This window comes from Emys orbicularis, chromosome 10, assembly GCF_028017835.1.
Source record: "Emys orbicularis isolate rEmyOrb1 chromosome 10, rEmyOrb1.hap1, whole genome shotgun sequence".
Lineage (NCBI taxonomy): Eukaryota > Metazoa > Chordata > Testudines > Emydidae > Emys > Emys orbicularis.
This window is the reverse complement of record NC_088692.1, coordinates 36,173,263-36,187,096: the sequence shown is the minus strand read 5'-3', so window position 1 is coordinate 36,187,096 and position 13,834 is coordinate 36,173,263. Positions and strand designations below refer to the sequence as shown.

Sequence of the window (13,834 nt, the reverse complement as noted above, 5' to 3'; positions counted from 1 at the left end):
GTAACTGTGGTTCTTCGAGGTGTGATGCAAACATGTATTCTACGACCCACCCTCCATCCCCTCTGCATCGGAGTCTCTTCTCAGGGGTTTCAATGCAAAGGAACTGAGGGGGGATCGGGACGGTGCTGCCTCATATAGTCAGGGGTGGGGCCACAGCCATGAGGTGCATGCACCGCCCCTCTATGGGTACTGCTAGGCAAAAGTCTCCGGCGCGCTGGGCATACACATACCTAAGTGGAATACACTTCTCCATCGCATCCCGAAGAACCAGTTACAGTAAGTAACCATTTCTTCCTTTATGCCAGGGGTTCTCAAACTGGGGGTTGGGACCCCTCAGGGGGTCACAAGATTCTTACATGGCGGGTCACGAGCTGTCATCCTCCACCCCAAACCCCGCTCTGCCTCCAGCATTTATAATGGTGTTAAATATATGAAAAGTGTTTTTAATTTATAAGGGGAGTCGCACTCAGAGGCTTTCTATGTGAAAGGGGTCACCAGTACAAAAGTTTGAGAACCACTGCTTTATGCCCTTTTCCCAGAGCCAGGCAAATGCCACAAAACTGTGCAGCATTCATCTGTATTTCATTGATTGCACCTGGGGAGATGAAAAGCAACAAGGAGCTTGTACTAAGCGCCTTAAAGCTGCCACATATACTGTTCCACTTAACTTTTTCCACCCCAGGTACATAGAGGGAGCCTTTCAGGATGCATTTTGGGGGATGAATCATCTACTGGATGTGCTTGCTGAATAAATGAATCTGAGTTACAAAGAACCTGGGTAAAGATGTAGATCTGCAGCCCTTAGAAGCCTCCCAGTCATTTTTTCTGAGACTTTAGTCCGGAGGTAACATTTTCCTGCTAGACATTATGAACAGAATAATCTGTATACAGTGTAACAGTGTGCTACCTAGACAGCAGGAACTGTCGCTGTTAAGACTGGACATGTGTTTGGGAGCTTTCCTCTAGTTGAGAGTTTTATGTCAAAATGTTATCAGTCTTCTCCATGAAATCCTGCTTATGGCTTTTTCATAGACTCATAGAGTTTAATGCCAGAAGGGATCATCTAGTCTGACCTTCTTATTTCACAGGACATTACATTTCACCCAGTTACCCTTGTATTGGGCCCAATAACTTGTATTTCCCTAAAGCATATCTTCCAGAGAGGCATGCAGTCTTGGTCTGAAGACATTGAGAGATGGAGAATCCACTACTTCGCTTGGTCGTTTGTTCCAGTAGTTAATCACCCTCATTGTTAACATTTGTGCCCAATTTCTAATTTGGATTTGTCTGGCTTTAGCTTCCATTGGTTCTTGTTATGCCTTTCTCTGAAGAGCCCTTTAGTACCTAGTATTTTCTCCCCTGGAAGATACTTATGTACTGCAATCAAGCACCTCTCAATCTTCTTTGATAAACTAAACAGATTGAGCTGTGCGTAACTAGAGTGCTGCTTCCTTGCAAGTGTGTCAGCAGGCGGGAGATTACTGTAGAGTTCATTATGTGTGGCAAGAAAAGCCATTTTATATAATTGGATGTGTGACCCAGCCTGTGGAACTGTCGCACTGGTATAAGGTAGCCATGGAAACACAGGGCCTGACTCACCAGCATAACTTCACTTCAGTAGAAAGCAACAGAGGGTCCTGTGGCACCTTTAAGACTAAGAGAAGTATTGGGAGCATAAGCTTTCGTGGGTAAGAACCTCACTTCTTCAGATGCAAGTAATGGAAATTTCCAGAGGCAGGTATAAATCAGTATGGAGATAACGAGGTTAGTTCAATCAGGGAGGGTGAGGTGCTCTGCTAGCAGTTGAGGTGTGAACACCAAGGGAGGAGAAACTGCTTCTGTAGTTGGATAGCCATTCACAGTCTTTGTTTAATCCTGATCTGATGGTGTCAAATTTGCAAATGAACTGGAGCTCAGCAGTTTCTCTTTGGAGTCTGGTCCTGAAGTTTTTTTGCTGTAAGATGGCTACCTTTACATCTGCTATTGTGTGGCCAGGGAGGTTGAAGTGTTCTCCCACAGGTTTTTGTATATTGCCATTCCTGATATCTGACTTGTGTCCATTTATCCTCTTGCGTAGTGACTGTCCAGTTTGGCCAATGTACATAGCAGAGGGGCATTGCTGGCACATGATGGCATATATAACATTGGTGGACATGCAGGTGAATGAGCCGGTGATGTTGTAGCTGATCTGGTTAGGTCCTGTGATGGTGTTGCTGGTGTAGATATGTGGGCAGAGTTGGCATCGAGGTTTGTTGCATGGGTTGGTTCCTGAGTTAGAGTTGTTATGGTGCGGTGCATGGTTGCTGGTGAGAATATGCTTAAGGTTGGCGGGTTGTCTGTGGGCGAGGACTGGCCTGCCTCCCAAGGTCTGTGAAAGTGAGGGATCATTGTCCAGGATGGGTTGTAGATCACTGATGATGCGTTGGAGAGGTTTAAGCTGAGGACTGTAAATGATGGCCAGTGGAATTCTGTTGGTTTCTTTTTTGGGCCTGTCTTGTAGCAGGAGGTTTCTGGGTACATGTCTGGCTCTGTTGATTTGTTTCTTTATTTCCTTTTGTGAGTATCGTAGTTTTGAGAATGCTTGGTGAAGATCTTGTAGGTGTTGGTCTCTGTCTGAGGGGTTGGAGCAGATGCGGTTGTACCTCAGCGCTTGGCTGTAGACGATGGATCGCGTGGTGTGTCCGGGGTGGAAGCTGGAGGCATGAAGGTAGGCATAGCGGTCGGTGGGTTTTCGGTATAGGGTGGTGTTAATGTGGCCATCGCTTATTTGTACTGTGGTGTCTAGGAAGTGGACCTCCCGTGTAGATTGATCCAGGCTGAGGTTGATGGTGGGGTGGAAGCTGTTGCCTCAGCCAGAATCCCTGGAGCCATGCAGCCAGGAACTCTTCTCGAGCCAGGAGGAAGGTAGCCAGTCGCAGCGGCCGGTACTTGGTGGAGGACAAACAGAAGAGCAGGTTCCCGGTAAGTGGGGGGTTTTTTTGGGAAGGAATTTTTTTGGTGCGGGCTCTTTGGGAGAGGAGGGTTAGGCATGCATGCCTAGATGCGGAATAGTGCATTGATGTGGTTTATCACATCACGGTAATCGGCCTCGGTAATCTCCTCGAATGTCTCATCCAGAACGTGTGCAATGCGCTTGCGCAGGTTTATCGGGAGAGCCATCGTGGTCCTTGTCCCAGCCAGGCTAATGTGTCCGCGCCACTGTGCCGTGAGGGGCGGGGGGACCATTGCTGCATACAGGCAAGCTGCATATGGGCCAGGGCGGAAGCCGCATTGCAGTAGAAGACCCTCCCTTGCTTCCCAGGTCACCCTCAGCAGCGAGATATCGTCCAGGACGAACTCCTGTGGAAAATGTTGGGACAGTGTTCAGTGTAGGTGCCCCCTGAAGCTGTTGGCTCTCCCCAAGGCACAGAAACCCAGAGGACAGTGCAGCCCTGAAACAATCAGTCCCCCTTACTCACCATTTTGAGGCTCCCGTGGGATATGTGTGCTCTGTTTCGGACGGGAAAATTATGCTATTGTGTAGACCCTGTGTGTTTTCTACTCCTTAAGTGCGGGGGGAATCATTACTCTGTCTGGTATAAACAATGCTGCCTCTGTTAAATGTTGCATTTTGCCTATACAGCTGCATCAACCTTGAGACCTCAGCCGTCCCTCTTATCGCCTGCTCAGAGACTGCAAAGACTCAGGAAGAGACCGCGAAAAAGCAAAGAAGACATGCTGCAAGAAGTGATGCGGCAATCTATTAAAGAGAATGAGAAAGCACAGGACTGGAGGGAGAGAAAGCAGGATCCGCCAGGAAAATGCAGCGCACCGGCGGCAAAGCACCGCGCACCGGCAGTAAAGCACTGATAGGCTCATAAGCATCCTGGAGCGCCAAGCAGATGCTATCCAGGAGCTGGTAGCCATGCAGAAAGAGGAGCAGTACCGCAAACGCCATCCCCCCCTACAGCCCTTGTCCCAAAACTCTTTCCGTCGTGCCCCACTGTCACCTCCAACCCACTTTCCCCAACTTCTGTGTTCTTCACGCCACCCGCTGCCTCCAACACCAGTATCTTCACCACCCAGCCCTGAAAACCACGACCCTTACCCTCTGCACTCAACCCCCATCACCATGCAGTATAGCTGTCCTGAAGTGCATCACTCACTGCACAGCACACCAGACAGGACATACGCGAATCTGTGATTGTACTGTTCCCCACTCCACCCCCTTGTTTCTTTTCAATAAATAATTTTTTTTTCTTTTCAATAAATGGATTCTTTGGCTTTGAAAACATTCTTTATTATTGCATAAAGTAAAAGACTCCTTATCCCAGGAAATAAACAGGCACTGCAAGTCTGCTTGTCTGCTAAGCAGACACTGATTCCTAAAGATTGGAACTACTGCACTTCACTCCCATGCAGGGCACCAGATATCACTGCTGGTTTTCAGCCTCAAATTGCTCCCTCAAGGCATCCCTAATCCTTGCAGCCCCGTGCTGGGCCCCTGTAATAGCCCTGCTCTCTGGCTGTGCAAATTCAGCCTCCAGGTGTTGAGTGAAGCTTTTACCCTTCCCTTCACAAATATTATGGAGGGCACAGCACGCGGATATAACCGTGGGGATGCTGTTTTCGGCCAAGTCCAGCTTCCCATACAGAGATCGCCAGCGGCCCTTTAAACGGCCAAAGGCACACTCCACAGTCATTCAGCACCGACTCAGCCTGTAGTTGAACCGTTTCTTGCTGCTGTCAAGGCTCCCTGTGTAGGGTTTCATGAGCCACGGCATTAACGGGTAAGCGGGATCTCCAAGGATCACAATGGGCATTTCAACTTCCCCTACCGTGATCTTCCGCTCTGGGAAAAAAGTCCAGGCCAGCATCTTCCTGAACAGCCAAGTGTTCCGAAGGATGTGTGCGTCATGCACCTTTCCGGGCCAGCCTGTGTTAATGTCAGTGAAACGCCCACGGTGATCCACAAGCGCTTGGAGAACCATAGAGAAATACCCCTTCCGATTAACGTACTCGGATCCTAGGTGGGGTGGTGCCAAAATAGGAATGTGTGTCCCATCTATCGCCCCTCCACAGTTAGGGAACCCCATTTGTGCAAAGCCATCCACTATTTCCTGCACGTTACCCAGAGTCACGGTTCTTCTGAGTAGGATGCGATTAATGGCCTTGCAAACTTGCATCAACACGATTCCAATGGTCGACTTTCCCACTCCAAACTGGTTTGCAACCAACCGGTAGCTGTCTGGAGTTGCCAGCTTCCAGATTGCAATAGCCACCCGCTTCTCCACTGGCAGGGCAGCTCTCAATCTCGTGTCCTTGCGCCGCAGGGTGGGGGCGAGCTCCTCACAGAGTCCCATGAAAGTGGCTTTTCTCATCCGAAAGTTCTGCAGCCACTGCTCGTCATCCCAGACTTCCATGACGATGTGATCCCACCACTCGGTGCTTGTTTCCCGAGCCCAAAAGCGGCGTTCCACGGTGCTGAGCATGTCTGTGAATGCCACAAGCAATTTCGTGTCGTACGCGTTACGCGGCTCGATAGCATCGTCGGACTCCTCACCCTCACTCTCACTGTCACTTTGGATCTTAAGGAATAGTTCAACAGCCAAACGTGACATGCTGGCGAGACTCGTCAGCATACGCCTCAGCAGTTCGGACTCCATTTCCCGCAGACAGATCGCGCTGCACAGAAACCGTTGAAAGATGGCGCCAAAGGTGGACGGAAACAAAGGGATTTCTGGGATGTGAAGCGATGCATCACGGGGCATTGGGACAGGACCCAGAATCCCCCGCACCCACGCCCCCTTCCCACAATCCACGGCGCCAGAATGGGAAGAGGTGCTCTGTGGGATAGCTGCCCATAATGCACCGCTCCCAATAGCGCTGCAATTGCCGCAAATGTGGCCACGACAGTGCGCTGGGCAGCTGTCAGTGTGGACAGACTGCAGCGCTTTCCCTACTCAGCTGCACGAAGTCAGGTTTAACTCACAGCGCTGTACATCTGCAAGTGTAGCCAAGGCCTGAGAGAAGTCAGATTCTGCAGAAAAGGCATGTTACAGACGCATGTGTGCGCACACACCACGTGTCACTGCTGTAACTTAGGCCATAGCATGCTCTTTGCATGTACATTCCGTCAGTGGTTATGTGGTACATGCTTTGTGTTTGGCCATGAAAAATAACTGGAGCATTACTTTGTCTTCAAAGCACCATGCACACATGATGCTGTATAAATACTAATCTCAGCCACCATTGGGTGGGAACTTGGCAAATGGATGGGCCATTGGAGCTGAAAACATCAATGAAAGACAGGATGTGGAGTTACAATTTGGGTGCTGATGGCCACCTCACCTGGCCGGTTTCTAAATGGCACAGATTTAAAAGAGTCCATGTAGCACGCCAGTGTCTAAAATAAAGTAACAGCACAATGAGGATTATGGTGTAAAAATCTAGATCAAGAGAAAAAATGTGTCTGAAGCCATCAAGGGATATGTGTGTGGTGGTGGTGGCGTAGTACTTTATTAACGATAAGTAAGGCTACGTTTTAGTCACAGGTATTTTTAGTAAAAGTCATGGACAGGTCACAGGCAATAAACCAAAATTCATGGCCTGTGACCTGTCCATGACTTTTACTATATACCCCTGATTAAAATTTGGGAGGGGGGCTGCCTGGGGGTGCAGCGGGTGCTGGGGGAGAGCAGCCTGGGTGCTTCGGGGGGGGGGAATGGTGGCGCGTGGCCCAGGACCCCCGCGGGTATTGTGTGTGTGTGGGGGGGGTGGCGGGGCCGGCAGGTTCCCTACCTGGCTCTGTGCCTCCCTCCCACCCACAGCAGCAGCAGAGTTTGGGTGTGGGAGGGGGTTGGGGCATGGAACAGGGTGAGGCGGGCTCTGGGTGGTGCTTACCTGGGGGCTCCCCTGAAGCGGCGACATCCCCCTCACTCAGGTCCTAGGCAGAGGCATGGCCAGGCAGCTCTGTGTGCTGCCTCCGCCCAGAGCGCTGGCTTTGCAGCTCCCATTGGCCGGGAACCGCAGCCAATGGGAGCTGTGGGGATGGTGCCTGCAGGCGGAGGCAGTGCACAGCGCTGCCTGGCCACGCCTCCGCCTAGGAGCTGAGCGAGGGGGATGTTGCCGCTTCCAGGGAGCTCCCTAGGTAAGCGCCGCCCAGAGCCCTCCTCACCCCGTCCTGTGAACCAACCTCCTGCCTCTTCCCACACCCAAACGCTACTGCTGGGGGCGGAGCGGTGGCCTGAGATTGTGCGACTGGCACAGGGGCACAGATTTAATGGTCATGGAAAGTCATGGAATCTGTGACCTCCGTGACAAACTTGCAGCCTTAACGATAAGGCATGGGGTAGAGTAACCACCATGAATCAAGCTAATGAGATGAGGAGTAAGCCTTCTTCTGAGCCCCATGGCACTGAAGGAGCATTGGGGTCCAACCCTGCTGTAGTTTGCCTTGAAGATGATGCATGATTATGCCTCTAGAGAGCAAACCATGAGCTTTATCTCCCCAAGAGTTATTTATTCACACAGCAGCTCCTTAGTTGCTCTGTGTTAACGAAGTGGAGAGGCGGGCATGTTCTCATCATGTTTCTCTCTCTGCTGCCCAGGGAGACCCAACAAACGGATCGTGGGGACGATGCAAGGTGGAGAGACAGAGGATGATGTAAGTAGGAAAACATCTTGTGTGGGCTGCAGGGCATCTCTGATTGTCCATCACTGATGGCACTTTGCAGTGACAGACCTGCTCCCACAGCACTAGATGGCAGTGTTCCCCCAACAAATCTTCATCACACAGGCATCCTCCCCCCATTCCCCTTCCCATCCTCACCCTACACATCCCCACACCCTCTCTCTCCTGCATGTTGTTTCTTTATTTAGCTTGTTTAGTCTCTGTTACTTCTCCATTGCCCTAACTCCATTCTGTACCTCGTTAGTAATGACAGATCTCCTGTCTGTGCTAGAACTCCTAGCCCCGCCCACTTCTGTTCTGGCCAGCCATTGAGCCTGAGGCAGCAATGGGGTGGAGGGAGGGGTTGGGATTTTCAGCACAGTCGAGGGGATGTAGGCACGTTCATTTCAATGGAAGCTGTGTCTCTGTATCCCTAGGCTGCTTTGAAAATCCCACCATGGCTCTTTAAGACCTGAAAAATGGCTTGTTCTAGGGCAGGGGTTCTCAAACTGGGGGTCAGGCCCCCTCAGGGGGTCGTGAGGTTATTACAAGGAGGGTCACGAGCTGTCAGCCTCCACCCCAAACCCCGCTTTTCCTCCAACATTTATAATGTTAAATATATTAAAAAGTGTTTTTAATTTATATGGGGGTCGCACTCAGAGGCTTGCTATGTGAAAGGGGTCACCAGTCCAAAAGTTTGAGAATCACTGTTCTAGGGGGAGGAAGGACTCTAGCAATATTGCCCTCAGGCTACTGGAGGGAAGGAGATTGTGAGGTGATTTCCTTCTCCCGTTCCTGCTGCCCAGCCGGGAGATTGGGTGGGGAGCTGCTTCTGCCTTCTGCCCCCTGCTGTTGGAGGGGAGATGGGGCCAGAGATGGGACAGTGAAGGCTGACCCTGGTGACTAGAGGCTAGACAGGCCATGCTAGGGATCAAAGCACCCCCACCTAAGACCCATCAGGGAGCAGGCAGACACTCTAGTTGCTCCACTCATCCCTCTAGGGTCTACTTAGCTGGTGTCCTCCCCCGGCCTGTCCTGTCAGCTGGGGCCCTGCCCTCTGCTGTCATTCTGTCAGTGACCGGCAGGATGGGCTCTGTGCAGTGCTGCTAGTCCAAGGGAGAGGGACCAGGCTGCTAGTGGCAGGAAGCAGAGCTCTGTGGGGCTCTGCGTGCTCTGCCATTCGTAGATCTCCCTCTCAGCGCTGCTCGGACTCGCTCAGACTGAAGCCGGCATTAGGGTGTCAGAGGTGATTCTTTGCTATAAAGTATTTGGACTTTCCAAAGGCTGTTGACAAAGCCCCTCCCTAGAGGCTGCCAAGTGTGAGAGGAAGGAGCTGTCATGAATCAGAAAGGGCCTACGAGAGAGAGAGAGCGCAAAGAGCAGGAACTAATGGTGAATTATCAGCCTGGCAAAGATTAACAGTGGGAGCTTCAGAGTTCGGGACTTGGAGCAGTTGGATTGAATCTCATGGGACCCACAGACTTGCCCCTGTGATCCATTCATTTGTGACCTCTAGGCTTGCTTACTGCATCCCAGTATCCCCAGGAATGAAGCCACATGCCCTGACAAAGCTCTAACTAGCACGAAATGCAGTAGCCTTCCTGCTTAGCAGCACAGCTCTAGTAAGCATAATACCCAGGCACTCCACACTGGTTCTCCATTGAACAGTCTGGTTCAAGGTCTCGGTCCTGCCATTCAAAGCCCCCCCCCATGGGATTGGCCCTGTCTACCTAAGAGACACCTCTCCCTCCACAACCAGGATCTCAGGCACAGGCGTGTGGGAGACAGAATTTAAAATGGGGTGGGACCAACACTGTGGAACTCACGGCCACAAGAGACAGGAATGACTGGGGACCTCCCAACATTCACAGCTGAATGCAAAACCCATCTCTGTCGTGGCTTCCCCACAGAAGGTCTGTCCCCTGCCCCCAACACACCCCAACGAAACTGAGCTATACAAGCGGTCTCTCCTGCCAGCAGAGGAGAAGGGTTGTTCCTGTTCGAGGTGTGTTTGATAGCTTTGGGGATGCTCAGATACTGTGAGGATGAGGGGATCTGAGGCCCTAGCTCGATAGGCCAGCTCCCAGTGTTCTTTCTGCTCAGGGCCCAGTGGAGTGAAGGAGAGAGTGACCCCTAGCCATCACCCTCACATTCTGTCTGGGCAGGAATTCACCAGGCCTTGCTCAGCAATTCACTTCTGGCTTGAATTGGTTTGTTTAAGTTCATTTTGCTGCCTCCTGGGAAATGACTCGTTCTCTTAGTGTTTGGGATGGAGACACCCACACTCCTGTGCAAGAGGCTGGCAGGTGACAAGTTCCCTGAATACCTGGTCTCCAGCCAATCCCCATCTGGCTCTCTGAGGAGTACAAACTCCCTCCAGTGTCAGCAGTATCCAGGGAAGGAAGTGTAGTTATCTCCAGGTGCAGGGCATGGATGAGTGAGCTGGATACCTCACCTGACTTACAGCCCTTGTAAGGCAGCTCTTGAGAGCTGCGTGAGCTTTGGTGGGGGTCTGTTGCTACAACAGGGAGAACGCAGGAGCCATCTAAAGAGAGAGCCCTCTCACTCAGCATTCTGGGGGCTAGGACTCCTTGGGCTGCTTCTCAGTTAGTATCTGGGGCTGTAGCTGCTTGGGAAAGCTTTCTGCCTGTCTAGGCGCTCCCTGCCCCATCATTGTAATGTCTGAGGACACCGTCCAGGTCAGCAATGATCTATCCTCACAGCCCCCCGGGAGGGAGAGACATAGCAGCCCCATTTTACAGGAAGAGGGGTACTGGGGCACAGAGAAGGGCAGTGCCAGAGTTGGGAGTAGAACCTGGGTCTGCTGAGTCCCAAACCAGTGCTTCAGCCCTAAGACAAGTCTTCCTTCGCCTATAGAGCTTGCAAAACCCCTCCTAGCCCATTGCCCACAGGAGCAAGTGTTCCTCCAGGCACCCCGTGGGGCCCAGACCCCTTCAGCGGGGGGAAGGGTGCTGATCACCGCACGACTGTCAGGGACTGGGGCATGGGCATCAGATCCAATGCTTAGAGCCCTAGGCATCAGGCCTGAGGAGTGTAGCCTGAGTCAATAGCTGGGGGCCAATGCCTCGTGTCAAGCCAGACTCAATAACCAGGAACAGAGGCAGGAGCCGGGAACGAGGCAGAGCGGGGATCTGCCTTGTTAATTCCTAGTACTGCCTCCAGGCTTAAATGGAATGTCTGGACCAATCAGAGGCCATGGGAGGAGCTGCCAGGCATCTCTGCTGTGAGCAGCACTTTCCGCGTGATGGGTTTCCCAGGGCTTATGGTGCATTGGCCGTGGCTCTGCCAAAGCTGGCTGGTGGAATCACTGCCCAGCCTCAGACCTGGGTTCAAGACTCTCAAATCCTCCCAACGAGCAGGGAGGGGTCCCCCTCCAGACTGGAAGGTGCATTTTGTCTTTGTTCACCTTCCTCTGCACCAGCCTGTGCTGGCCAGAGCCAGGCTATGGGCTTCCTCCATGGACTCTTGGCCTGAGCCAGGACAGGGATGCTGCCTAGCCCCTCAGGCCAGGCCCTGCACAGCTGCTTTCTCATTCTTGCTCTCTCCTGTCCACTCCCTTTTGTCCTTCTCTCATCTTTCTGTTTGTAGCCACTCCAAACAGAACAGGGGGGAGGTCAGGAGGAGTGGGGCCTGTTGACCCCTCCCCCCCACACTCCACCTATTGGCACTTGTCAGGTCCCAGCAGCCACCCAGGCGTGGAGCTCCAGAGGCCCCAGCCCAGTAGCTCTCAGCAGCAGCTGCTTCAGCTCCTCCTGGAGCAGCACCCCAGCAGGTACCAGGGCTCAGCCACAACTACATGACTCCACCAGGGACAGACCCTCAGACAGATATGGGTCAAAATACAGAGAAAGAAACCCAAGGAAGGGAAGGGTTAAATCCACTAAGGGAGAGAACCAGGCCATGGAGTAGGGCAGGCTGAGGGGAGAACACAGCGAAGGGACAGAACTGGCGAGAGCTGTACACTGAAGCCAACAGCTGTGTGCCTGGCCTCCTGGCCTGCTTTGCTTGTATATCATAGAATCACAGAAGATTAGGGTTGGAAGAGACCTCAGGAGGTCATCTAGTCCAACCCCCTGCTCAAAGCAGGACCAACCCCAACTAAATCGTCCCAGCCAGGGCTTTGTCAAGCCTGACCTTAAAAACCTCTAAGTATGGAGATTCCACCACCTCCCCAGGTAACCCATTCCAGTGTTTCACCACCCTCCTAGTGAAATAGTGTTTCCTAATATCCACCCTAGACCTCCCCCACTGCAACTTGAGATCATTACTCCTTGTTCTGTCATCTGCCACCACTGCGAACAGCCAAGTTCCATCCTCTTTGGAACCCCCCTTCAGGTAGTTGAAAGCTGCTATCAAATCCCCATACACATTGCCTTTAGGGCAGGGCCTGGGTTTCCCTTCTATCTGTCCAGCACCCAGCCCACCAGGGCAGCTACCATAATAATGATAATCATCTTCACTGGGCTTGCTGCCTTGGCCTGTGCCAGGGCAGGGCACCTACTGTGGCAGCTGAGCTGTGTGCTGCGAGAGCAGAGACACGACCTCGGAGTTGGTGAGCCGCTTCCTGAGCCTGTAGCTCCGGCTGAGCTGCTCCTCGGACCAGGTGCGCTGGGGGCTGCTGCAGGGGCAGAGAAGGAAGGTGAGTTTCAAGAAGCTGCCTGCTGCCCCAGGCCAGCACGTTTGCAGTGGGGAGCAAAGTGAGCCCAGGTCTGCTTTCCTTACCCACCTGCTCCTCTCCTCTGTCCCCGCCCTGCCTCTCTCAACCAGTCTGGGACCCCCCTTTCAGGGAGAAGCTCTGTTCTCTTCCAGGGAGCCTGGCTCCTGGCAGACAGTCATGCAGGACAGCCTGCAGACCTTTAGCCCTGGTGAGCAGCATGTCTCTGGGCACCATTGCCCTGTGCATGCTGTTTGGAGTTGGCTTTCCAGGTTCTGTCCGTGTTCTCAGCATCCCTTCCTGTAGCATCGCGCTTTGCAACAAACAGCTCAGACATTGCACACAGCACCCTCAGCTGTGAGCAGCATCTGCTGCTGCCTCCTTCCCTTGCTCTCACTTTGGTTGCGTTCTGGTTGCTTTTCTTTTTAATGTTTTTCCCTTCTCCATCTCCCATTGTTCTCTCCACTCTCGCTCTCCAAGGTGGGATCAGCCCAAGCCCAACCAGGTAAACACAAGACCTCCAGCACCAAGGCACAGGTGGGTTTGTCTCCTGCGGTTTGTTTCCTCAACCTTATCCTAGGGCACTCAGCAGTTTCCTCTATGGTCCTGCTGCCCCCCCAGATTCAGCAGTGGTAAAGAAATCCATTGTCACCACCCCACTAGGAGACTGGAAAGGAGGTCTTCAGCGGCATGAGTGGAGCAGCCACTGCTTAGCAAAGTGTGAGATTGCTGCTGAAAGCTGTGTAGTGTCTTTAGTTCCCACTGGTGGTGAGGGCTCCAGTTTCTGAGCATTTCTGAGAGTCAGCAGCTCCAGCCTGTGCTGTTGGCTCAGTAATGAAGCCATATACAGAATCCCTGTTGCTGCTCCTTATGCCAGAGCCAAAATTGGACCCCGCCCCACTGTGTGCTTCTTGGCAACTGGGTCATTATCTCAGGATGGAGGGACGTGGTTCTGGTTAATTTCAGCACAGGCAGGGAACGTGACTGCAGTTCCTCTCAGCACAGGGTGATGTGCAGGTTTCCCCCGTGCCAAGTTTCTGGCCACACAGAAGCCATGGACATTGCAGGCTTTGTACGTTTTGTCCATTGAGGATAGCACTGGTTTGAGAAGGGATTGGCCATGAATTCTGTACCCACTGCTTTTTTACAGGAGGAGTCGGAGGATAGTGAGATTGACCTGGACGATGATGAAGACGATGATGAGGATGACCTTGAAGATGACAGCATGGAAATCTCTCCCAGCAAGGCCAATCGCCGGGCCAGGAAGCCAGAGCCACTGGAAGAGAGTGATAATGACTTCTGACTCTCCTTCCGAGGTGGAACCACTCAACATCTCAAGATGAAAACTTCTGACAGCGAAAGGGTTGGGAATGTAACACACGCTGCTGTGCCTGCAGGTATTTTATAAAGGAATGAAATTCGGAGTCGGTAAATAATAAAGCTATGTTCACAGTGACAGTTAAACTTTAATTGCCAATCTCCTTCCCTGCTCGTCTTTCCCAAAATTT

General features: G+C 52.2%; 1 protein-coding gene across 2 annotated transcripts in view; it reads left to right on the top strand.

Moving 5' to 3' along the window:
• CLUAP1 (clusterin associated protein 1) overlaps nucleotides 1-13,629 on the top strand; it is a 191,009-nt gene extending 177,380 nt beyond the window's left edge. Inside the window, exons 11-13 of one of the 2 annotated variants that reach the window (XM_065412433.1) lie at nucleotides 7,590-7,645; nucleotides 12,807-12,863; nucleotides 13,477-13,629. In XM_065412433.1, the coding sequence (XP_065268505.1) occupies nucleotides 7,590-7,645; nucleotides 12,807-12,863; nucleotides 13,477-13,629 (266 nt within the window). The remainder of the gene's footprint in view (nucleotides 1-7,589; nucleotides 7,646-12,806; nucleotides 12,864-13,476) is intronic. The other variant, XM_065412434.1, reaches the window with a different exon arrangement.
• Nucleotides 13,630-13,834: the final 205 nt, after the last annotated feature.